Source organism: Cnephaeus nilssonii (assembly GCF_951640355.1).
Source record: "Cnephaeus nilssonii genome assembly, chromosome: 8".
NCBI lineage: Eukaryota > Metazoa > Chordata > Mammalia > Chiroptera > Vespertilionidae > Cnephaeus > Cnephaeus nilssonii.
This window is the reverse complement of record NC_137079.1, coordinates 82,621,936-82,647,048: the sequence shown is the minus strand read 5'-3', so window position 1 is coordinate 82,647,048 and position 25,113 is coordinate 82,621,936. Positions and strand designations below refer to the sequence as shown.

Sequence of the window (25,113 nt, the reverse complement as noted above, 5' to 3'; positions counted from 1 at the left end):
TTGCAGATTCGATCCCTAGTCAGGGCACATACAAGAATTAACAAATGAATTCATAAATAAGTGAAACAACAAATCGATGTTTGTCTTTCTCTTTTAATCTATCTATCTAATTTCTCTCACTTCCTTTCTCTCTCAAGAAATAAAGCTAAAATAGAGATTCTCCAGGTTGTCATATAAAATTTACCACTTTCCTTTTAGTCTAAGAATATCTCTCTTATAAAATTGAAAAAATGGTGATATTTACATATTTATTCTAGAATCAAGATAAACAGTAAACTTCAGTTGCTATCAAATATGATTCTCTTTATTGTGATATCAATATTGCCTAAAGTAAATTTGATAAAATTTAGTGGTTAACATTTTAAACCAAACATACATTTTTGGCAGTGACAGAAGAATTGAAAGTGAGGGAAGTCCTTATATATTAAAATAACATAACTGATAAATATTAACCAAATAACACTTAATGGATAGTTTTGGTATAGAGGACTAAAATACAGAATAAGTTATGCTTCTAGTTCTTCTCAACCAGAAATTACCTTAAGTGTACTTCAAATAACAACAACCACAAAAAAATATACGCGTCCTCCATCTAAAAATTGGGACCAAATCCAGCTCACTGGACTTCCTATGGGACTAATTTTAGAAGAGGAGCAAGAAGATTCTGGTTAATAATAGAAGCATGAAGAATAGCAAAGAAGATTCCCACTGTTTTTATCAAAAGATATAACCAATATTTCTTCCTAAAAATTATTCTTCATGGCCACAGCAGAAGCAGTCACCTCTTGCCTTAAGGAAGCTGTATTTCAGTTTCCTCAGGAGGTAGGTGAGAGCAATGAACTTCATGCAGCCTTTTAGCTCCTCTTCTCAGAGTAAAGGATGCTCCGAGGGCCACACTCTTCTGGACTCCAATCAAACAGAAATTCCAACTGCAGTCACTTATTAGTTAGCTAAGCTATAGGGCACACCTCCCATTTTCCCACTGTGCCAGATACTATGAATTTTACTATCACTTTTATTTAAGTGTATATTTAAATATAAAACAAGAGATAACATTATAGTCAAGAGAAATGTTTTAAGATCATCACCTATCCATTAATCAGAACTGTTACAGGAAGAACATAGTTCCAACAGCATGTGTGAATAAACCACAAGTGAACACTAGGTGGCGAAAAGACCCAACATGCTGGAACATGTGAAAACACTGAGAGAATCAAGGCTGACAAGGCAAGGATTCTGGGCAAACCAAACAGAATATCTATGGTCTTCTAGCACTTATGTGAGGTCCATGGACTGTGGTCAGATTCAGACTTGGTCTAACCTGATGTGCAGCACCAATCTGAGTTAACCTAGGGATACGGCTAATTCTTGAAATTTAGTTTTGAAACACTAAGTCTAGAAAGTGTCGTCTTTTAAGCAAATATACAAAATCATACTAATCATGTTTTAATGTTAATTTTGAGAACAAACCTATGACTTCCTCTACTTTTCTGCAATAATGAGTTAATGATACCTGAGGAATATCTACTGCACTTTATAAAGCTCATGTCTCTCAAACCTGGGCAGAGCAGGATTGCATCGACATATGTTGGCTATGTGAGGAGTAATCTCTTGTAGGCCTGGATCATAACTCCCACGGTGAGCCATATATTTTCTTGAAGGAAAAAGCCAGGTAAAGAGGAAGCTCTAAGGATGGGGGCCAGAAGGCTGCTTTTGCATTAGAATCTGATAAATGCATGATTCCCTAATGAAGGTAAGGTCCATACATGTATCATCATTCTTATGTGATCAAACATTTCTTTTCCTTACCAAAGGGACTCTGCCAACCAGTAAAGATTCCGTTTCATTATATAGTGCCTTCACATTGATGGCTATTTCAGTGGCAGTGTCTCTCGTAAGACTCTAGGGAAAAAAAAAAAAATCAAAAACAAGTAGTTCTGTATTAAACTGGAATTCAATCATTAACAGATATTTTCAATTTTATTCTTCCAACTTAAATTCACATCACAAATATTTTTTAAATCTACCAAAATTCCATTATAATTGCACAATTTCATGGTCACGTTTGTCAGCATAATTACTCTTCTAATTCTTGTATCCACCGACTACAGTGAATACACCCAGGACCATATCTCCTACGTACAAATACGTATATGTGACAACAATGTATACATATTCCCATAAAGAAGTTGTCAAAGAAAATCATGTTTTAAAAGGGGTATTATCTGATCATAATTACTTCCATCCATGAATTTCACTATCAGTAGTTCCAACCAGATTGCTTTTTAGAATTTAACCTGAAAAACTAACACTTATTTGTATATTAATATAGTTAACTTTAATTGAATAATTAAACTAATAAAATAATGCTATCTGTTTTCTATATATTATATAGCCTTTTATAATATATCACATTTCAAGGGAGTTACATCCACTCTATTATTAACTTCTACATTAAAAAATTGAAGGGGGAAATGACAGAAGTTTGCTCTATATCTAGGGGTAGGGGAGAAGGTAAAATAGGAAATAAGGAAGAATGGTAGTAGTTAAAGGGAGAAAGAATAGAAGGAAGATAGCAAGGTGACAACTGATGGAAAGTTAAATAGAAAAAAAAAAAAAAAGAGATGTAAGAGCAAGAATGGAAAAATGACAGGGAGAAGAAAAACAAAAAATTTTGGCCACAAATTTACCATAAGTTTCTGGCAAAGATTCATATAGACTACATCATGTTCTTTCAAAGGGCATGGCACTTTCTATAGAATCAAAATATATGTAACACCAAAAAATTCTGTGGAATGAGAATTTACCATTAGCTCCTCACCTCTGGGAACTGGGGATTGGCTTTATTCAGTGCGTGGGAGCAAGCATTCACAGCGTGGGCCAGTTCCTGCTCCAAGAGACAGTGGATTGTGGCTGCATCACAAATCCTGAGAGCAAAAACAAAACAAATGAACAAAAGACTGTTTTGAGCATTGCTGATTTTTCTGAAGTGTAGAAGTGGTAGATTAAAAATATAATAAAGGTCACTAAGAAAATTTTTAATGTTCAATTATGAATGGCACAGGGTAGATTTACAAAATTCAAACCCCATTGAAACAAAGAATACTAACCCCCAAAATTTATATATGTAAAAGTCTAATAAGCAAAGTGTCCCCTCAGGAGTTCGACCGAGAGACTGGGAGTTTGATTGCTCGCTATGACATGCGCTGACCTTTAGGGTGGTGCGGAATGAAGGAAGGCCCTGGCCAGAAGGCTCTAAACTGGCAGTTGGACATCCCCCAAGGGGTCCCGAATTACAAGAGAGATGTCCGACTGCTGGATGTCTGACTACAGGATGGGGCCTAAACCAGCACTCAGACATCCCCCGAGGGGTCCTGGATTGTGAGAGGGCGCAGGCCAGGCTGAGAGACCACCCTCCCATGCACGAATTTCATGCACTGGGCCTCTAGTCTTTATATAAAAAGTTAGGCTTAGAAAAGGAGATAAATATATTGAAGTGCTATTTGGAAAAGCAAAATATAGTCACACTTCATTTTGCAGTATCATTGGAAAGTGAGAGGGGTCCCAAATATGGAGAGTAGAAACGTATCTTTTATTCACTGAAACTTCCACCAGGAACAAATACAACAGATTAGGGGAAGAACATTGCCATATTTATCATCTATATGCTAAGTGTTTTATATATATTATCTAATTTAATATTCACAACTTAAAAGGTAGCTGTGATTAATTTTCTCCACTTAATGAAGACATGAGGCTCAGAGAGATTTAGTAATATACACAAAGCTAATAAGTAATAGAGCCAGGATTTGAATCTATGTCTATCCAGCTCCAAAGACTGTTGTGCCACTGTTCTCTGGAATTAAAACCTTCAAGAATAGTCCTAGAAAGACAAAATCCTGAAGGGCACTAAAGCCAAAGAAGAGAATAGAGGAAAAGTTCCAACTACTAGAAAATGATGTAAGGTTTTCAGATGAGCAAGAAGGCAAGACTATTCAAACCCTTTTTGCTTCTCACATCTTCAAGGAGAATGATTTTCAATCTGGAAAGGGTAGAACAAAGATGAGATAGAAGTCCTACATAGTTTAATCAAGAGTAAAAGACGGCCCGACGGCGCGCGCGGGCAGGGGCAGAAGCCGGCTAGAGTTGGAGAGGTCCCGTTGGGTTTGGAAGATTCTTCAATCAGTATGTCATCCAACACAGATGTTTCTCTTTCTTCATATGATGAAGGTCAGGGGTCTAAATTTATCCGAAAAGCTAAAGAGGCACCATTTGTCCCTATTGGAATGGCGGGTTTTGGAGCAATCGTTGCATATGGATTATATAAATTGAAGAACAGGGGAGATACTAAAATGTCCCTTCACCTGATCCACATGCGTGTGGCAGCCCAAGGTTTTGTTGTGGCTACAATGACTCTTGGTATGGGCTATTCCATGTATAAGGAATTCTGGGCAAAACCTAAACCATAGAAGAAGAGATGCTGTCTTGGTCTTGGTGGTGTTTGCTATAGTTAGACATCTCATATTGAGGTTATAAGTTTATGTTGAAAATAAATCATTTGAGAGGGTCAGACAATGACACATTAATTTGAATATTGACTTCCTATTTTGCAGGCTTGATTTCCCAGGTGACTAAATTACTAGTGACTAGTTCACTAGCGAGGTCATTCAGGGGAGTCAGGTTAGCACATAAGAAACATGTCATTTTAAATGCACTTGATGTGGTAAAATGTCCACCTTGTTAAACTCTTCTGGTGAAATTAGTTCTAAGCAAGAACAACATGCCAATCTTGAAGTACTCCCAGTTGCTGCAGAATCTCACATGCTTTTGATGTTATGTAGGAATCCTATTTGCCCCAGTTACTTTGACTTTATTCTGCCTGCCTTTTGGACTGAATGAGGACTTCAGTTTTTAGGGCTGACTGGCTCTTAAAGAACCCTTTCAGAACAGTGCATGGCATATAATGTTACAAACCCCCACAACTGAGAGATCCTGGAAAAAGATAGCGACCGGCAGGAAGGTAGGGAGAGAGAGAGTGTGAGTGAGGAACCCATAGAGGAGAGTGTAGATGTGTGTGGTGTGTGTGTGTGTGTATGAGATAGGGTCAGTTAGATTCTGCAGGTCTTCCAAGGGGCTCCCGAACAGGGCAGCCCTAGACGGCGGAGCCCCGCGCACAAAGCGGACACTTCTCGGCGGCTGGTGCGGACGCAGAGACCACGCCATCTTGGGAAACAGAGCTGCCCGAGACTCGGATCCTGGCTTCCGACACAAACCAGGACCCTGCAGCCACTGGGGACAGAGAACTGCTATCACAGCTTCAGACAAACAAACAAGAATCCAGACTTCCCGGCAGATTTCCGTGAGTCAAAGAGCCTATCCCCCTCCTCGCAGGCGCTGATAGCGCCATAGTAACTGATAGACCCGCCCCTCCCCCAAGCTGCTGAGCGCCCACAGGCGTGCGGAAAGCGCCATAGTAACTGATAGACGCGCCCCTCGCCCAAGCTGCTCACAGGCGCGCGCACAGACAGCGCCATAGTAACTGATAGACCCGCCCCTGGCCCAAGCTGCCGAGCTTTGCGCAGGGACGCACTCCCTCTTAGGGAATTTGGCGTGCGCTCGCGCACGGGACAGAAGCAGCTCCCCGTCGGGGAAATCTGTCAGTGCGCACAGAGGGCTCCCCTTCGGGGAATTTGGGGGAATTTGGCTCGCGGGGCACAGCTCCCCCTTCGGAGATTCTTAAAAGCGTGCACAGAGGGGTTTCCCTTTGGGGAATTTGGCGCGCAGGACGGACTCCGCCCCCCTTCTGGGACTTTGGGAGAGTGCACTGAGCCGGCTCACCTTCAGGTTTTTAAGAATGTGCGCTCTAGCCGGTTTGGCTCAGTAGAGAGAGCACACACAGGACGCAGCCCCACTTCAGGGAATTTGGCACGCCGGACACAGCTGCCTGGGATCCCTGACTCACAGCGCATTCACACTAAGAGCCAGCGACCCCAATTGTTGGTGCGTGCACACACAGGGACCCTGATTCTCAACGAGAAACCGCACAAGGCAACAGAGACTTTGACACTCGAGTCTTGGTGCAGACACAGGGAAACTCTGACTCCTGGCACATGCTAAGGATCTCATTCTCGGCACATACCAACAGTGTGGTGCAGACAGGGCCCCTGATTCTAAATGTGCACACGAGACCACACGGAACACTGGGGACACTGATCCTGGGCAAGTTTGGTTCCCACCAACCAAAGACAGTCACACGTCCTAGTGTCAGAGCACTTCAGTGAAACTAGGGTGGAGCGAAGTCCCCACAGCACACGGCCCAGGTCCACGCAAACAGAAGCTTGAGCTTTCTGGTAATAGCCAGAATGGGGAAACGAAATAACTCACAGAGGAAAGAAAATGTGGAGTCGCCAAGAAAGGAAATTAGTGAAAATGAAGCTTGCAACATGACCGAAAAGGAGTTCAGAGTAATGGTCATGGAATTTATACATCGGATGGATGAGAAAATCAACAACTTATGCAAGAATCAGGAAGAAATGAAAAGTGATATAGCTACAATCAAAAACACCATGGAAAGTTTCAACAGTAGATTACAAGAAGCAGAGGACCGAATTAGTGAGTTAGAAGATCAGGTACAGAAACAAGCTCAAGCTGAACAGCAATTGGAGAAAAAAATTAAAAAGCAGGAGGAAAGCCTAAGGGAGCTTCGGGACAACATGAAACGAAGTAACATACGTATAATAGGGCTGCCAGAAGGACAAGAAGAGCAGCAGGGATTAGAAAATCTATTTGAAGAAATAATGACAGAAAACTTCCCGGATATGGGAAAGATAAAAGTTACGCAAGTAAAGAGAGTCCCAAGCAGGATCAACCCCAAAAGACCCACACCAAGACATGTCATAATTTCAATGGCAAATATAAATGATAAAGAGAGAATCCTAAAGGCGGCAAGAGAGAGACAGAGAGTTACCTACAAAGGAACACCCATCAGATTGTCAAATGATTACTCATCAGAAACACAACAAGCTAGAAGTGAATGGAAGGAGGTATACAAAGTGTTGCAAAGCAAAGGACTGAATCCAAGAATACTATATCCAGCAAGACTATCAATCAAAATTGAAGGGGAAATCAGGAGCTTTGCAGACAAAAAAAGCCTCAGGGAGTTTATCACCACCAAACCAGCAATGCAAGAATTGCTAAAGGGAATACTGTAAAAAGAAGAAATAAACAGGTAAGAAGGAATACAGACACAAAAATAGATATGACTGCAAACAAATACCTTTCAGTAATAACTTTAAATGTAAACGGACTAAATGCTCCAATCAAAAGACATCGAGTAGCTGAATGGATAAAAAAACACGACCCATATATATGCTGTCTACAAGAGACCCACCTCAGAACAAGAGACTCACACAGATTGAAAGTGAAGGGATGGAAAAATATCTTTCAGGCAAATGGAAATGAAAAAAAAGCTGGGGTAGCAATACTTATATCTGACAAAATAGACCTCAAAGTAAATGCCATAATAAGAGATAAGGAAGGCCACTTCATAATACTAAAGGGAGAAATCCAACAAGAAGAAATAATTCTGGTAAACATATACGCTCCCAATATAGGAGCACCCAAATACATAAAAAAACTCCTGGAGGATATCAAGGGAGAGATTAATAGCAACACAATCATAGTAGGAGACTTTAATACCCCACTATCACCACTGGACAAATCCTCTAAACAAACCCCCACAACTGAATGTGTGTGTGTTTAAACCAAACCTAACATGCTGATAACAGCTGCTAGAAGGTAGTATTTATTTTAGAGTCACACTTGTAAATGTAAAATAATTATGGATCCCAGTTTAGCTCTTTTCTAATTGCAGAATTATATTTTTGCTGCTGTTATATTCGAATCATTTTTAAATGTCACCTTGAAATAGATATATGTATTTTAAGTGCTAACACAAAGGTAATGAAAAACAGTTTTTAAATATTTGCTGTATGTTCATTTTCTCTGTAAGAATCATAAATGTTAAACTAAACAAATTATCTATAATGGAAATGGTGACTGATTTAAGACCAAGCTCTGGAAAGACATTATACAAAAACTCTGGTGTACTACAGAAGGCTTTATTGCATTTGTGAAATTCTAACCTGAATTACATTCCATGGTGATAACATGGTAAATGTAGTGTTATTAAAGTAAGTGAACACACACACACACACAAAAAAAAGAGTAAAGGAAATTAAGTTAATTATTAAGGACCATACAATTGATATCCACGGTCTAAAAGAACTTGGAAATGTCACCTCAGCATTCTTACCAATAACCTTGAGAAATCATAAAGAACAAGTTATTGATTTGAATAGAGATGAGTAAATGTTATTCTAATTTTCAAAGAAAGAGAAAGAGGCAAATCAACTTCAGATCACCATTCCCAACTGCTGACTGAATCTCCTCCTAGATATTTCTAATGTAATTGAAATTCTCTTAGCCTAATATGGGAACTCACCCATCATTTTTCTCTCAAAATCTGCTTCTCTTCCTGAATACTATGGCTTTATCAAAGGCAACATAATCCATCCAGCCTTTCACTAGAAACCTTAGGGTCATCCTAATTCACACCAATGTACCAATTTTAGATCCCAATCTACCTTAAATTGCTCTTCTCCTTTCCATCTCTCCTGCCTCAATCCATCATTTCCTTCTTTCAAGACTCAGCTGAGAGGTCACTTCCTCTAGGCAGCCTCCCTCACTGCCTCTGGCCTCCTTTATGTGACCACAGCACCTACTGTGTGACCTGTGATAACACTTCAGCCACACTTCTCCCTTCTACTACTCTGCCAGCAAATTAAAAAGAGGGACTGCAACACAGTCACCTTGGCATTCCCAGTGACTAAATTGGTGCCTGGCACACAGAACATGTTCAAATTATTTGTTGAATATCGAATGAAAAAATTTATTTTTATTTGAATGAAATGAATAACACTTACTCATCTCTATTCTGATCTCTATGATTTCCCAAGGTTATTGGTGAGAATGCTGAGGTCACTATAAATTTATTCATTCAATATTCAAATTGACTAGTGTGCCTGATTTTCACCTTTTGCAAAATTTTAAAAAACAGATGGGGAACAAATTAGGTTGACCAAAACCAAGTCTGGCCAAGGTGTATTTCCTTTTTTGATAAGGTTATTTGGTTGTTTGACAGGATGATAATATAGGAAGTATATTTTGGTTTCAAGAAAATGATATAGTTCTATTTTTAAATTTTTGAGGAACCTCCATACTGTTTTTTATATTATGTATCAATTACTTGATTGTGGTAAACAGTGTTAATGTATATCAAATCATCACATTGTACACCTTAAATATATATAATTTTTATGTTAATTATAGCTTGATAAATCTGGGGGGTAAACTGTAAATTGGAGTCCATAGATGTAAGGTCCATAGTATCTAAAAGAGAAGTATTTACTCTAAAACTAATATCTCTGTGGATAAGAATCTAAATGTACAAAAATACAGTCATGTGAATTTAGCTGACTCAATATTCATTTTCCCTACATTCTTTCTAAGCAACTCAGTATCTGGCAGTTATCATACTTTATTCTAATTTTGAATTTTGGTTTCTAGCAGTAGGGAGTGTATATCTTTTTCTCAGTATCTCTAGCATCAAGCACATTCTAGGTGTCTGAGAAATAGTTAAAGAGGAGAATAAGGAATAAGGGGGCGGGAAGCAGACAGTGGGTAGGAGGGAGGGAAAGGGGGCAAGTAAGCCTCTAGTACCACTGAGCTCTGTTTTCCTTCTTTTCTTTTTCAACATTGTAATCGTGTCCAGATGAAGGTGTGGGAAGAACATAATAGCTACCATTCAGAGAACACAACATGTGCCAGACATGATGTGTTAATAAGCACTGTACATGGTGCGTCTCATTCAATATTCACAGTGACCTGGTAAGGCAGCTCTTACTTATCCCCACTGTCCGTGGTGCCTCCTTCCCTCTGAAGGTTACTCCTGGTCTTGGTGATTTTATGTCTTACCCTCACAGAACTTGTTATTTCTATCTTTTCCCTTTCTGTCTACTAAAATTAATTTCTGTGCGGTCTCTCAATCTTTGGAAACTGATTCTCGGGCTCTTCCCATCCCCTCCACCCCCCACCCCGACTCTCCTTGGGAGCAATGTTTCTATTTCTTTCTACATTCCATCAACATTTAATCAATAATTAATTATAAGGCAATATATGTCAGTAAAGATTGCGTATAAATTGGGGAAATAAACGATAACAAAGAGTACTGTGTGCTGGGTACATTAGGCAAGCTCTCCATGTGTTTCAAGAAGTGCAAGACCTGTTCAGAGTCCAAGAGAACAGAGGTGTAAGCTTATGTGTTGGAGGGGATCTGATGAAGGAGAGCAGCAAGTACTGGGGCAGAAAATGAAGAAAGAGAGGAAATGCATCTGTTAGATACCCCAAATATATGAAATGATGCATTAGGACTAATAAAACAAAACTGGCCACGACCAGAGTTCTCATAGCCCAAAAGCCAGCAGGACCACCCTACCTCGTAATGAGCTCCTCCGCAGCCTGGGAGCACAGCTGCATCTGAGACACCTCCTCCGTTGCCAAGTCAACAGCATGTTGGATGTACAAATGGGTTCGAATAACTGGTTTACCAGAATCACACTTCTGCTTATCTTCCCAAGATTTTAGAGTGCTTTCAAAAGCCTATTTAAAAATCAATATTACAATGAACTATTAGTTTAGAGCCTCACAAACCCAAATAAATGTGTATTTAGATATTATGACTTTGAAACTTCTATTGGTTTTTTCCTAATCTAACACATCATTAAATACTAAATCATAAGTATAAAAAACACACTTTAAAATTTTCCAGCATATCACAATAAATGAAAAGTAATGTAATTGTTGATGATAAACATGTTACTAAAATGTTAAAAAAAGATAGCTTCAATCTTTTTTTTTATTATCAATGTATAACAGATAAGATAAACATTGGCAGTCTTATTTGTTATGTGTATGACTTTAATTAAAAATGCATATTCTTGCCCAGCTGGTGTGGCTCAGTGGTTGAGCACTGACCCATGCACCAAGAGGTCAATGGTTCGATTCCCCAGTCAGGGCACATGACTGGTTTGCAGGCTCCATTCCCAGCAGAGGGCATGCAGGAGGCAGCCAATCGATGTTGATGTTTCGCTCTCATTGATGATTCTCTCTCTCTCCCTCCCTCTCTTTTCCTCTCTCTAAAATCAATAAAAACATATTTTAAAAATAAATAAATGAAAATGCATATTCTAGAAAAGGCAAAACTATGGAGATAGTATAAATATTGGTGGTTTCCAGGGGCTGGGGTAAGAGAGGGAGGGATGGGAATGTGGAGTACAAGTAATTTTTAGGGCAGTGAAACTACTATGTATCATCCTGTCATGGTGAATACCAGTGATTATACATTTGTCAAAACCTACAGAATGAACAGCAAACAGTAATGTAAACTAAAAGACTTGAATTAATAATAATATATCAATATTGGCTAATCAATTGTAATAAACGTGCTAATACAAAATGCAATAATAATAGAGGCATTTATTTGCTTGTCCAGGTGATGAGGTCTGTGGGAATAGAATTAAAATTTTCTGTACTTTCTGTTCAATTTTTCTGTGAACCTAAAAAAAAAATCTATTAACTTTTTAAAAAAATTAAAATATTTGTTCATATTTAAAACCACAATGACTTAAATGTCAGATTTAAAAGGCAATTTCAACCTTTTCCCTTGATTTCTATTTTTTTGTGATAATTTAAGACATTTTTAGAAGGCTTAATAAAAGTCTGGAGGAATGTTTTTGGTTACATACCCTGTCCCTTGTTAGCATCTGAGCTCTGTTTTTGTGCACAATTTTGATAATCCCTGGAGGCTGAACCCATGCTTCACCATCCACCTGCACTGGGACTCCCTCATCACCAAATATAGTGATTTTTACTGTACGGCACTGAAATAAAACAAGTCATTTTAGAATACAAATCATCCTGAGAAACTGAAAATCCACATTCAAGCTTGAACTTTAGTCCATACTGTGGAATGGTATGTTATAATTTTCTACTTATGATGACATAGTAACAACTGACATGACAAGAAAGTCAGTATTTTAAAATGAATATACAGTGTAGGAGTCATCTGAAATAGCCTCCCCAGTGTCCCAAGTAGTAAAGTCAGATTCGATTAGAAAAACAAACCTGGGCTATTCGATGATGCTGTAGTTTAATGACCCTTGAAACCGCCATTTGTACACTATCAAATATTGCAACGACTTCCAGGATCTTGTCATCAAATGATGGTGCAGCAAATATCTGAAAGGGAACACTACATTACACTTCCACTAATAAAAATTAAGGTTTAAGTTAAGTGGCACATCAAGCAATGTAAACTCTGTAATATACATAGATTTAAAAAATTATAAAAATACTAAGAAAATTAAGTATTAGTAGGAAATGATAACCCAAGGACAAAGATATCACTGAAGATGTCTTAAAACAAACAAACATAATAAAAATAGGTTTTAAGACCCACATGACATAATACTCATGCTCCTCATAATTCATCTTGGTATAAAATGTATTAAATATCTGTTCATACATAACTCAAATGTCTTGACAAAATGATGCCTGCAGTTTTAAGAAACCTAAAAAAAAAACCACAACCAAAAGGGGATATAGATTTCATAAGGTTAAAGCTAATGAACACGAAGATTATGATCCAGTTCACTTGGTATGCTTTAAGGGAAATCTTTCAAGGTGTTACAAGCAATATGTATATGTGCTTTCTGTATTAATATAACAACTCTTTAGGGCATTTGAGAACATGGACAGGAAACCTCAAGGGATAAAATTCATGTAAGGCTTAAGTTGCTTTGATGTTAACTGGATTTTCACAAAATTAATTTAACCTAAAATTTTAAATTTCACCTATATTACTTTATCCCTTTTACTCTCCTTTACTATATCATAAATAATTAAACCTCTGGGAAAAAAATTCAGTATAAAGTAGTGTTCGAATTAAAGCTTTCACCGAAACTATCAGGACACAAATTTGTGAACACTGATAATTATCGCTTTTGTCATCAGACTGCCTCGTTTTTTAAAAGTATATTTTTATTGATTTCAGAGAGGAAGGGAGAGGGAGAGAGAGATAGATATATTCATGATGAGAGAGAATCATTGATCAGCTGCCTCCTGCACGACCCACACTGGGGATGGAGTCCACAACCCAGGCAGGCACATGCCCTGACTGGGAATTGAACTGCGACCTCCTGGTTCATAGGTCTATGCTCAACCATTAAGCCACGCTGACTGGGCAGCTTTATTCATCTTAATCTCACTAATTTCTTCCCTTTAAAGTATTTAAGAGTAGTGACAGGCTGCTCTGGTGGAGTGGCTCAGTGGTTAGAGTGCCGCTCACCAAAGGGTCTCTGGTTCAATTCTGGTCAAGGGCACATACCTGGGTTGCATGTTCGATCCCCAGCCCTGGCAGGGCTCATGCAGGAGGCAAACAATCAATGTGTCTCTCTCACATTGATGTCTCTCTCTCTCTCTCTCTCTTCCCCTTCCCTTCCACTCTCTCTGAAAAATCAATGGGAAAATATCCTCAGGTGAGGATTAACAAACAAACAAACAAACAAAAAAAGAGTAGTGACAGGCTGACAATAAACTGACTGCTCATGTTAGTTTTTATAAATGGCCTGATGTACGAATGAAGATTTGTGCAAGAATGGGCCTTCATTCCCCTGGCTGCCTGCACTGCCTCCACTCTGGCCGGAGCCGCCTTTCTGCCTTCCCACGCTGCCCAGAGGCCTGGAGCGGCTGGGGTGGTGTTGACCGCCTGCGTCATCGCCATGGCGACGACACAAGTGTCCCGCCCCGTCCCCGGCTGCTCGGCGCCTGCATATGCAAATTAGCCCGCCATATTTGTTGGGTTAATTTGCATACTCACGCCTGATTGGCTGGTGGGCATCGCGAAGGTATGGTCAATTAGCATGTTACTCTTTTATTAGGTAGATAGGAAGTGAATATATTCACATTGTAAATATTACAAATTCTTTCCAATATATTTATACTTTAATTCCTGCATTCCTGAATATATTCACTTCCTATTAGGTAGATAGGAAGTGAATATATTCACATTGTAAATATTACAAATTCTTTCCAATATATTTATACTTTAATTACTCTTTTATTAGGTAGATAGGAAGTGAATATATTCACATTGTAAATATTACAAATTCATTCCAATATATTTATACTTTAATAGCTCTGAGAAAATGGGTCAGTGGAACTGTTATATCATAAGCCTCAAAGCAAAGGGCCTATTATTGAATGTATGTGACTCTTCAAACAAAGATAGTGATAACACTTCTCATTTTTATTTTATATATACTTTAATAATTGTGTCCTCGCTTTTTAAAATTATTTTTCGAACAATTACCTTTGTTAGTTTGTGTGTTTTTTCTTTTTTAATATAGGAAACTATACATTATAAAATTTTCAAAAGCCTCCTAACATTTAAATCAAAAAAGGAGGGGATAGTAGAGGAATATCATGTAAGGAAAAATATCCTGTAAGTAAATTACATCTAGAAAATTAATACTTTAGAAAATTAATTGTAAGGCTAAAAGCAAGACACCCATGAAAAACACACAAGGTGACAAAACAAGCCAGAGGAAAATCATTTGGGCAAAAATTGAAAAAGGATCCCCAGTCAAATTTATAGAAAATATTCCTTTATTAACCTTTGGTCGAGAATATGTTTGTATATTTTCAGAAAACAACTCCGAGACCATGTGGATTCCAGCAAGAGAGGAATCGACAGGACTACTCCAGCCATGAAGACAGAAGAGAAGCAGTCCAGAGACAGAAGACGCTGATGTGGCCTTCCCATACTAGCAGTTAGCAGCTGTGCATCACTGCAGATTGCCCAGGACCAAACCGGACAGAGTCGGACCTGCATTACCACCATTTGTCCACCATCCAGAACTGAAATGTCAGTGCTGACATGTACACATAAGGAACTGTTGGACATTGAAATTGGGTCTCAAAAGAACTGTTGGCCCAGAAAGAAACTCACTACACACTGATTCATTTGCCTGTCACCATAACCATTATTGCTTGTCTCATTTTCAGTTCTTATAAGTGTATTTCTAATAGCACATGATCTCACTCATCTAGGGGAAATAATGAACAACATAGACTGATGAACAAGAACAGACCCAGAAACAAGGAGGCATGGATCAGACTGTCGGGCCTCAGGGGGAGGGTAGGGAAGGATGGGGGTAAAGGGGGAGATCAACCAAAGGACTTGCGTGCAGGCATATGAGCCTAACCAGCGGTTAAGGACAACAGGGGGGTGGGGGCATGTGTGGGGAGGGGTGTGGGATGGGAATGGGGGGACGAGGACAAATATGTGATACCTTAATCAATAAAGAAATTAAAAAAAAAATAGCACTCAACCTCAATGGCATTTCTAAAATTAAAAAAAATATATCACATAAATTTAGAAAACTAAAAGTACAGAAAGGTATTTTGGTAGATAGAATAATGTCCCCCCTCCAACCCCAAAATGTTTCTGTCCTAATTCCCAAAACCTGTGAATGTTACCTCACATGGCAAAAGAGACTTTGCAGATGTGATTAAATTAGGGATCCTAAAATGGGGAGATTATCCTAGATGATGTGGGTAGGCCCAATGTAATCACAAAGGTCATTTAAAGTAGAAGAGGGAGGCAGAAGAGGAGATCAGAAAGACGCAATGTGAGAAAGACTCAAGCTGTCCGTATTGTCTCTGAGGACAGAAAGGGGCCACAAGCCAAGGAACATGGGCAGCCTCTAGAATCTGGAAAGAGCAAAGAAATACTTACATCGTCCTCTTTAGTTCCACCCCAAAAGTTAGTGCCTCCGGCATAGCTGGGAATGTTCAATACTGCTATTCCTTGCAGACTGGGGAGAGGAATATACTGTCCATCACACTGCAAGGGAAAAAGCTTAGAAGTTAGATAAGAAGAGGAAAAACCACTAGTTTGGAAGCCAGTAGTATACCAAAGACAAAGGATGATGGCGGAAAGTGTGTTGGTAATGTTTGTTTCCCTGTAAATATATTCCTAACATTACTTTTATGGTCTTTGATTTTAATTTAAAAAATTGAAAGTGTACATAACTGTAGCACAAGGTTTTACAGAAAACCAAACTAAACAAACAAACAAAAAAGTTTTACCTCTTCTTTTAACCAAAATCAATCAATACTTATCTAGAGGTTATTTTTTTCAGGTCAGTTATGATATTCTCACTTATAGTATCACTAGAGGCCCGATGCATGGAATTCGTGCAAGAGTAGGCCTTCCTTCCCCTGGCTGCCGGCACTAGCTTCCCTCTGGCACCCGGGACCCAGGCTTCCCTCTGGCCCAGGTTTCATCCAGAAGGACATCCGGTCTAATTAGCATATTACACCTTTATTATTATCGATCATCTTTGTATGTATATTAAGCTTTCCTTTGAAAGCGGCTGCTGTGAGGGTCCTAACCATTTCATCTAGCACATCTCACAGCTCCCGGTAATTTGCTGGTGCTCTGTAACTGACTGTTAACTGGTTAAACTCAAAACTGAGTTTTTTAACTGGTCAGAACCAAAACCAAAACACACATGTATGTCAAGAAGTATCTTATACTCCATGCCTTCTAAGTCATCACTTAGATGAAAAGGAAATGATCACTTAAATAAGAAAAAAATATCAATTATACATGACATGAATAAATCCTTACTGAATAGCCTTCATTTTAAAAGAAGAGTTTAGTTTGAAGATGTCATACTTAATATACATGCTATATTTTCATTATGTAATTATTATGTTAACACTAAAATAATTAATATAACTTTACAAAAATTGCATTTAAAGTTCAATAAAAATTATCTCAATCTTTAAGACAAATGAGCCTTGCTTGCTTTACTCCTCTCAGTATCATAGACCTTTTTCAGTTTCTAAGAGTGCTATAGTTCGTCCAATATTCTAGTCTGTTTTATTTAATGGCAGCCTGGTTTTAGACACTTCTTCACAGCTAAAATCCAGGACATATAATTTAAAATATGAGGGAAAACTTAAGGTAGTATTACATAATTCCTGTTATATGTTATTTAAAAACATTATCTCATTTTCCTTTGAAAACAACCTCAGTAGACTCTATTATTTCCATTTCTTTAAGGAAGAAGGAGGAAAATGACAACTGGTAGATAATTTTCAAAAGGCTTTATCCAGAGTTAGATCAGTGAAGGGATAAGAAAAGGAAGAGCATGAACAAAGTGCATAAAAACATGATTTCCTGGAGTTTTCAAGATTAACTTTATTTTCTTGAGCAGGGGATTAAAAATTAATAGAGATATAAAGTAAGTCCTGAGAGGTATACAACTGTGAAAAGCACTGAATATCAACTTAAGGAATATTGGTCTTACTCTGTAAACATTGAAATACCACTAAGGGATCTTTCTGGCACTCCTTTGAATAACTGTCCACCAACTCAAATTGGAAGTAGCTTCACCATTGCTGGGATATGCTATTTATTGGCTGATTCACAAAGAATTTTGACAATAATAGTTTGAGAGAAAGTCAACCTGTTCCAAATTAGAAGTTTTATATCTCTGGAGTACAAAGCCTGTAAGTGTTACTTTTATTTTTTAGATCTTTATTGTTGAAAGTATTACATATGTCCCCTATTTTCCCATTGACCCCACCCCTGCCCCACGTCCCAGGCCTCCACCACCCTATAGCCTGTGTCCATGGGTTATGCATATATGCATACAAGTATTTTCGTTGATCTCTTCCCACCCACCAACCCACTCCTGCCTTCCCTCTGAGATTCCACAGTCTGTTCCATGCTTCTGTCTCTGGATCTATTTTGTTCAACAGTTTATTTTTTTCATTAGATTCAACCATTCAAAATAACTCAGAATACCATATAATCTTAGATATAGAATCTAAAAAAATAAAAGCTTATAAATACAGAGAAAAGATTGGTGGTTGCCAAGAGGCAGGGGGTGGGGGATGGAAGAAATGGGTGAACTGAGTTTTTTTTTTAGTTTAAATGAAAAAATTCAGAGCAGTTTTAAAGATTTAGAAATGAATACACTTTATTTGGATACATGGTATGAAAAAAATTAACATCTCATCTTCAGAAGGAAGTTCTATTTAAATTGCTTAATTTAACATACTCTCTAATAGTTTAAAATATTTCATTAATTTATTTCCATGTTAATGGTTTCTTTTTTAAGTCTATGTATTTTACATAATGCATTTAAAAACAATATTCTCAGAGGAGGTCCATGGTTTCAACAGCATGCCACAGCTCAAAAAGGGTTAAAACCCATGTTAAATGGAGTGTAAAATGCAGCTGTGTAAGGAGATTTTTTTTAAAAATATTTTTATTGATTTCAGAGAGGAAGAGAGAGGGAGAGAGAGATAGAAACATCAACGATGAGAGAGAATCATTGATTGGCTGCCTCCTGCATGCCCCCCACTGGGGATCAAGTCCGCAAACTAGGCATGTGCCCTTGCCCAGAATCGAACCTGGGACCCTTCAGTCCACAGGCCGATGCTCTATCTACTGAGCCAAACCAGCTAGGGCAAGGAAGATGGTTTTGCTCTAAATCTGGACCACCAGTAGAAAAGGTTAGAAATACTATTTCTGAAGAGCTAAAGGAATTAAGGCAATCAAGCCCTTCTGATTCCAGATAGTTCACAGTACTTACCAAATTATGGTAAAATGATTATTTACCTCTGTTTCTCCCTCAAGACAGGGCCAGGAATTGTGCAAGACACTGGGGATAACAAAGAGGAATACAACTTCCTACCTGACCTTAAAGAGTGTGGCCAACTAGAGGATATGGATAAGAAAATGAGTGACTACAGTACAATGCAGAGGAGAGAACCCAAGTTGATCTGGGGATGGGCTGTCAGGACAATATTTGCTAGTGTACTAGTAAGCCTTCCAGATTCTTCACCTTTTCAGTGAGTAACATCTATCTTTATAAGCATTGATAAATCAAGATAGTTGATCAAGTAGTCAGTGCTCTAGAGTAGAAAGTATAAGAAGCTTATCTTTACTAGAACATCTAGTTGGTAAGAATTGAGCCAGGCACTCACTAGTCCACATTCCAGAGTTAAGATAACACAATAATAATCCTCTGTTTAATTCATTGATCGGCAGGTGTAAGATTTGCTCACTTTTTGGTATGTCAGATATACTTTCATTAGAAATATTTGGTTATAAAAAGATACTAGATAGAAATGAAATGCCTATCAGCATAAACAGTGATCCCTGGACCAAGGGTAAAAGAAAAAAGTCACAGAAATTACTTTTCAGAGCCATGACATGACCCTAACCTTCCTTTTCCTGTTACTGGAGGAGATTAAATAACTTCTGCTGACCTTAATTTCCTATTTAAACTAGTGAAAAAATACTAAAAAACGTAAATGCTTATTTACTAACTTGTTAGAAATAATTGGAACAAAAAAGACATTTATGTTAAAACATTCTATTTACAATAAAATTATCAGGGATTTGTGCAACTTCAGGCATTATAGGATTGGGTCAAAATTTGGAAATTTAAATGAGGAAATCCATTAAATCTATCCTATAAATATACTTCCATGGCTCCACCTGTTTACAGGGTCCCATGACTCCACAGCAGCATACAAATTTCAGGAGCTAATGATTACGATAATTGTGTCACTCATATCCAATGTCTATATCTCCTTAGTAGAAAGTTGGTAACTACTTCCATTTTTCCCCCTCAAGTGTTTAAACACTAATCAAGAGGAATTTTGGCCAAATACACTTCACAAATACAATCATTTTTCTAAGTAAGATAACCTGAAATATCTTTACTTCAAGATAAACTTACCTCAAGCTGAACCCTCTGTTCTAAATTCTTGTATGATCTCTGTAATAACTCCCGAGTTCCAAGGACTCCATACCACATCAAGTTTTTAGTTCGGCTCCTGAAAATAAATGTTGGCAGGCAATTTCAGTAACTACTATTTATTTAGTCTTTAAAGGCAGAGCAAGCAAAAGAGATAATAAATGAAATCAAAGTAAAATTGCCTTCATGTAATAACATTATTACTATTACCAAAATTACCTGCATTTTTCAGGGTGCTCCTCTCTCTTATTATTAAATTCTAATGAAATTTTTGCATCTAATCCAATCCCAAAGTAATTGTTCATGACACATTTTTCTGAATATCCATCTCTATGATAATAAGGAAAAGTACATAAAAGTCAATTTCAGTTCATAACAATTATAATTTATACACAGCACTTAAAACCATTAAAGCTTCCATTCCTGAGAATAAAGTTAAGCAGAAATCACATGAAATATGCACGACTCCAGTATATGCGTGTAAATGCTGGTAACAAATAAAGGGATGGTGGGCAAGACCAAGTGAAGGAAGAGTCACGGCAATGCTTTTGTACTATCTAACAAAAATCTCAGTTCTCTCTCCTACATGAGCCCCCACTACCCACACAAATGGAAGGGCTTGCCAGATGACTCCTCTGCTCCTACTCTTATCAATGGATAAATACTTAATAAGCAAAACCCTATTAGATCTATTCCATTCTTCCAGGTACTTTGGAAAGTACAGAGTTTAAAATATGGTCTTGTTGTTGAGGGTTGTCATTAGAGAAGTGAGATATATAGTAAGGCAAAATTAAACATGGAAGTAAAAGGAAGATATATTGAACTGCCAAAAAAAATTAGGAGTTTGAGAAAAGATCAATGTGGGCCAAAGCTTCCTGAAATGACTAAACCCAGAAGCTGGAAGTGGAAGATGACAGATTTGGCAAGACCAAGAAGAGAGGAGGTGAAGGGAATAGCACGAATATGGATATGAAGCAGTCAGTGAATAAAATGTTCCAGAGAAAAGGGAGTAGAGTGGAGTCTCACTTTGCCGTAGGCTTATTGTCTAAGGCAACAGCTGGAAGGAACCCACCTCAGGAACAGGTCATGAAAACCACTGTATTACACAAGGGCCAATGTGCTCATCATTATCAACTGCTGACATTTTCTGACGATTCTTTTTGTACATGGAACCATATTTATTGTAATACATTTTAAATGTTACCATTAGTATCAAAGAGTGACAAGAAAAGCCAAAACAAAATCTATTAAAGTATTTGCTTACACTGAATCTGGATCTGGGTCAATAAATGGTGTTGCGCCAAAAGGATCAATATTCGCTAGTAACATTTTGTTGATAATAGAACTCCCAGCAATTGAGGCAGCTAGTCCTGCTCTTAAACCTGGACAGGGAAAAATAAGCATATACAGGATTACATGTTAAGGAAAAGCCAGTCCATCTTTTTAGGACTAATCTCAAAGCATGGTTTACTTCAGTGCCTGCTCTTCTCATCAATAAAAATTAAGAATTATGACATTGGTAGGTACAAGGCTGTTGATGCTTCTCAGAATATATATGTTGCGATAAAAAAAAGAGAAGCAGATGAGTACCTACATTGGAGTCTCTTGGTAACCGTTTCTCATTTACCATCCCAATAATTCTGTAACTTCAACAAATATTACTTCCTTTGTTATAGTAAACTAGAGGCCCGGTGCACGAAATTCGTGCACAGAGGGGGGTTGTCCCTCAGCCCAGCCTATACCCTCTCCAATATGGGACCCCTAATTTCCTAAGCTAAAACCTCATATACAATGTTGACTAGAATGGAAAGAGTAGACATCCTTGTCGTGTTCCTGATCTTAGAGAGAAAGCTTTCACTTTTCACCATTAAGTATGATGTCAGCTGTAGGTTTTTCATAGATGCTCTTTATCAGGTTGAAGAAGTTCCTTTCTATTCCTGGTTGTGTTTTTACCTTCAAATGATGTTGACTTGTTAAAAATGCTTTTTCTGCCAAAACCGGTTTGGCTCAGTGGACAGAGCGTCGGCCTGCGGACTGAAAGGTCCCAGGTTCGATTCCGGTCAGGGGCATGTACCTTGGTTGCGGGCACATCCCCAGTAGGGGGTGTGCAGGAGGCAGCTGATTGATGTTTCTAACTCTCTATCCTTCTCCCTTCCTCTCTGTAAAAAAATCAATAAAATATATTTTTTTAAAAATGCTTTTTCTGTATCTACTGAGATGATTATGTTTTTGTCCTTTATTAATATGGTATGTCACATTGATTTTCAATTGTTTAAAGTTGTTGGATTATTCAATTAGCTAGTATTTTGTTGAAGATTTTTGTGTTGCTATTCATGAACGATACTTATCTGTAGTTTTCTTGTGATGTCTTTGGTTTTATAGCATGGTAATACTGGACTCATAGAATAGTGGAAAGTGTTTTTTCCTCTTCTAGTATCTGAAAGTGTGTGTGAAGGATTGGTGTTATTTCTTCTTCTTTTTTTAAAAATTGATCTCAGAGAGGAAGAGAGAGAAACATCAATAATGAAAGAGAATCATTGACTGGCTGCCTCCTGCATACCCCCCACTGGGGATCGAGCCCGCAATCCAGGCATGTGCCCTTGACCGGAATTGAACCCAGGACCCTTCCGTCCACAGGCCGACACTCTATCCACTGAGACAAACCAACTAGGGCGATGTTATTTCTTCTTTCAAATTCAACAGTGAAGTAATTTCGGTCTGGGCTTTTCTTTATAGCAAGTTTTTTTTTACAAATTCATTCTCTCTACTTATTTAAGGTCTACTCAGATTTTCTATTTCTTCTTGAAGCAGTTTTGGTAGTTTGTGTGTTTCTAGGAGTTTGTCCATTTCATCTAGGTTATCTAATTTGTTTTTCCCTTATAATCCTTTCTATTTCTGTGAAGTCCATGGTGATATCTTGTTTTAATTCCTGATTTCAGTAATTTGAATCTTCTATCTTACTTTCTCGGTCAGTGTAAAGGTTTGTCAATTTTGTTAATCTGCTCAAAGATCAACTTTTGGTTTCATTGCTTTTCTGTATTGTTTTCTATACTCAATTTAATTTATTTCTACTCTAATATTTATTGATTTCCTTCCTACTGCTGCTTTGAATTTAGTTTGCTCTTCTTGTTTTTCCAGTTTATTAAGTTAGAGAGTTAGGTTTTGAGATCTTAATATAGGCATTTACAGGTACAAATTTTACTCTAAGCACTGCTTTAGCTGTATCAAATAAGTTTTGGCATATGATACTATTGTTGTTTTCATTCATATCAAAGCATATTTTATGATTTTTTAAAATGTATATTTATTGTTGAAAGTATTACAGATGTCCCCTTTTTTCCCCATTAACTCCTTCTAACCCCCACTCACATCCCGCCTCAGGTCTTCGCCACCCTATTGTCTGTGTCCAGGGTTATGCATATGTGAATGTAAGTTCTTTGGTTAATCTCTTTCTACTCGCCTACCCAACCTCACCTTCCCTCTAAGATTTGACTGTCTGTTCTATGTTTTTATATCTCTGGATCTATTGTGTTCATCAGTTTATTTTGTTCTTCAGATTCTACATATGAGAGAGATCATGTGATACTTGCCTTTTTCTGACTGGCTTATTTCGCTTAGCATAATACTCTCCAGGTCCCTCCATGCTGTCTCAAAGGGTAAGAGACCCTTCTTTTTTACTGTTGCATAGTATTCCATGGTGTAAATATATCACAGCTTTTGATCCACATATTTGTGCATTTCTCAAATTTCCTTCTGTTATTGGTTTATAATTTCATTCCAGTTGTGGTCAGAAAATGTACTTTGTCTGACTTCATCCTTTTAAACTTACTGAGAATTGTTTTATGGCCTAATATTTAGTATATCTTGGAGAATGTTCCATATGTACTTGAAAAGAATGTGTACTCTACTATTGTTGGGTAGAGTATTCTGTAAACATGTTTTGACTACCCATTTTATGTGTTTTCAAGTCTCCAATTTCCTTCTTGAACTGTCTAGTTGTTCTATCCACTACTGAAAGAGGGGTACTAAAGTTTCCAACTATTATTATTGAACTAGAGGCCCAGTGCACGAAATTCGTGCACGGCGGGGGGTTGTCCCTCAGCCCAGCCTGTACCCTCTCCAATCTGGGACTCCTGGAGGGATGTCCGACTGCCCGTTTAGGCCCGATCCCTCTCACAATCCAGGACTGCTGGCTCCCAACTGCTTGCCTGCCTGCCTTCCTGATTGCCCCTAACCGCTTCTGCCTGCCAGCCTGATCACCCCCTAACCACTCCGCTGCCAGCCTGGTTGATGCTTAACTGCTCCCCTACCAGCCTGTTTGCCCCCAACTTCCCTCCTCTGCCAGCCTGGTCACCCCTAACTGCCCTCTCCTGCAGGGTTGATCACCTCCAACTGCCCTCCCTTGCAAGCCTGGTCCCTCTCAACTGCCCTCCCTTGCAGGCCGGGTGCCTCCCAACTGCCCTCTCCTGCTGGCCATCTTGTAGTGGCCATCTTGTGTCCACATGGGGGCAGGATCTTTGACCACACGGGGGCAGCTATATTGTGTGTTGCAGTGATGACCAATCTGTGTATTACTCTTTTATTAGATAGGATAGAGGCCTGGTGCACGGGTGGGGGCCAGCTGGTTTGCCCTGAAGGGTGTCCCGGATTTGGGTGGGGTTCCCTTGGGGCGTGGAGCGGCCTGAGCGAGAGGCCTGTGGTGGTTTGCAGGCCGGCCACGCCCCTTGGCAACCCAAGGGGAGGCCCTGGTATCTGGAATTTATTTTCCTTCTACAATTGAAACTTTGTAGCCTGGAGCGGAGCCAAGCCTGCTGCTCCCTCCGGGGCGGCAGCCATTTCTGTGGCAGTTAATTCACCTTCTACAATTGAAACTTTGTAGCCTTAAGCGGGTGGGCCCGGACAGGGTGTGCGGAAAGCTTTGCTTCCCCTGTTGCCGCCAGCAACCCTGGCCTGCTCTCTCAAGCTCCATTCTGCCGCCATTTGTTTGAATTTGTTTACCTTCTATAATTGAAACTTTGTAGCTTGAGTGGAGGCTTAGGCCTGCAACGGCTATGGAAAGCTTGGCTTGCTCTGTTACCTGGGAAACCTTGCTCTCTGTGGCTGTAGCCATCTTGGATTGGGGTTAATTTGCATACACGCCCTGATTGGC

General features: G+C 38.7%; 2 protein-coding genes across 6 annotated transcripts in view; one reads left to right on the top strand and one right to left on the bottom strand.

Annotated features, from left to right (window-relative positions):
• Positions 1-25,113, bottom strand: part of DGKH (diacylglycerol kinase eta) — a 213,284-nt gene that overhangs the window by 22,266 nt on the left and 165,905 nt on the right. For all 5 annotated transcript variants that reach the window (XM_079778514.1, XM_079778512.1, XM_079778516.1 and 2 more), the window contains exons 19-27: positions 21,229-21,346; positions 20,184-20,294; positions 19,947-20,043; positions 15,917-16,024; positions 12,244-12,357; positions 11,865-11,999; positions 10,556-10,719; positions 2,822-2,927; positions 1,810-1,902 (exon numbers count right to left, since the gene is read on the bottom strand). In XM_079778514.1, the coding sequence (XP_079634640.1) occupies positions 1,810-1,902; positions 2,822-2,927; positions 10,556-10,719; positions 11,865-11,999; positions 12,244-12,357; positions 15,917-16,024; positions 19,947-20,043; positions 20,184-20,294; positions 21,229-21,346 (1,046 nt within the window). The remainder of the gene's footprint in view (positions 1-1,809; positions 1,903-2,821; positions 2,928-10,555; positions 10,720-11,864; positions 12,000-12,243; positions 12,358-15,916; positions 16,025-19,946; positions 20,044-20,183; positions 20,295-21,228; positions 21,347-25,113) is intronic.
• LOC307103939 (HIG1 domain family member 1A, mitochondrial-like) lies at positions 3,160-4,980 on the top strand. Its single transcript, XM_079778518.1, has one exon. It carries the CDS (start codon positions 4,188-4,190, stop codon positions 4,467-4,469), a length of 282 nt encoding a protein of 93 aa, XP_079634644.1. The 5' UTR covers positions 3,160-4,187; the 3' UTR covers positions 4,470-4,980.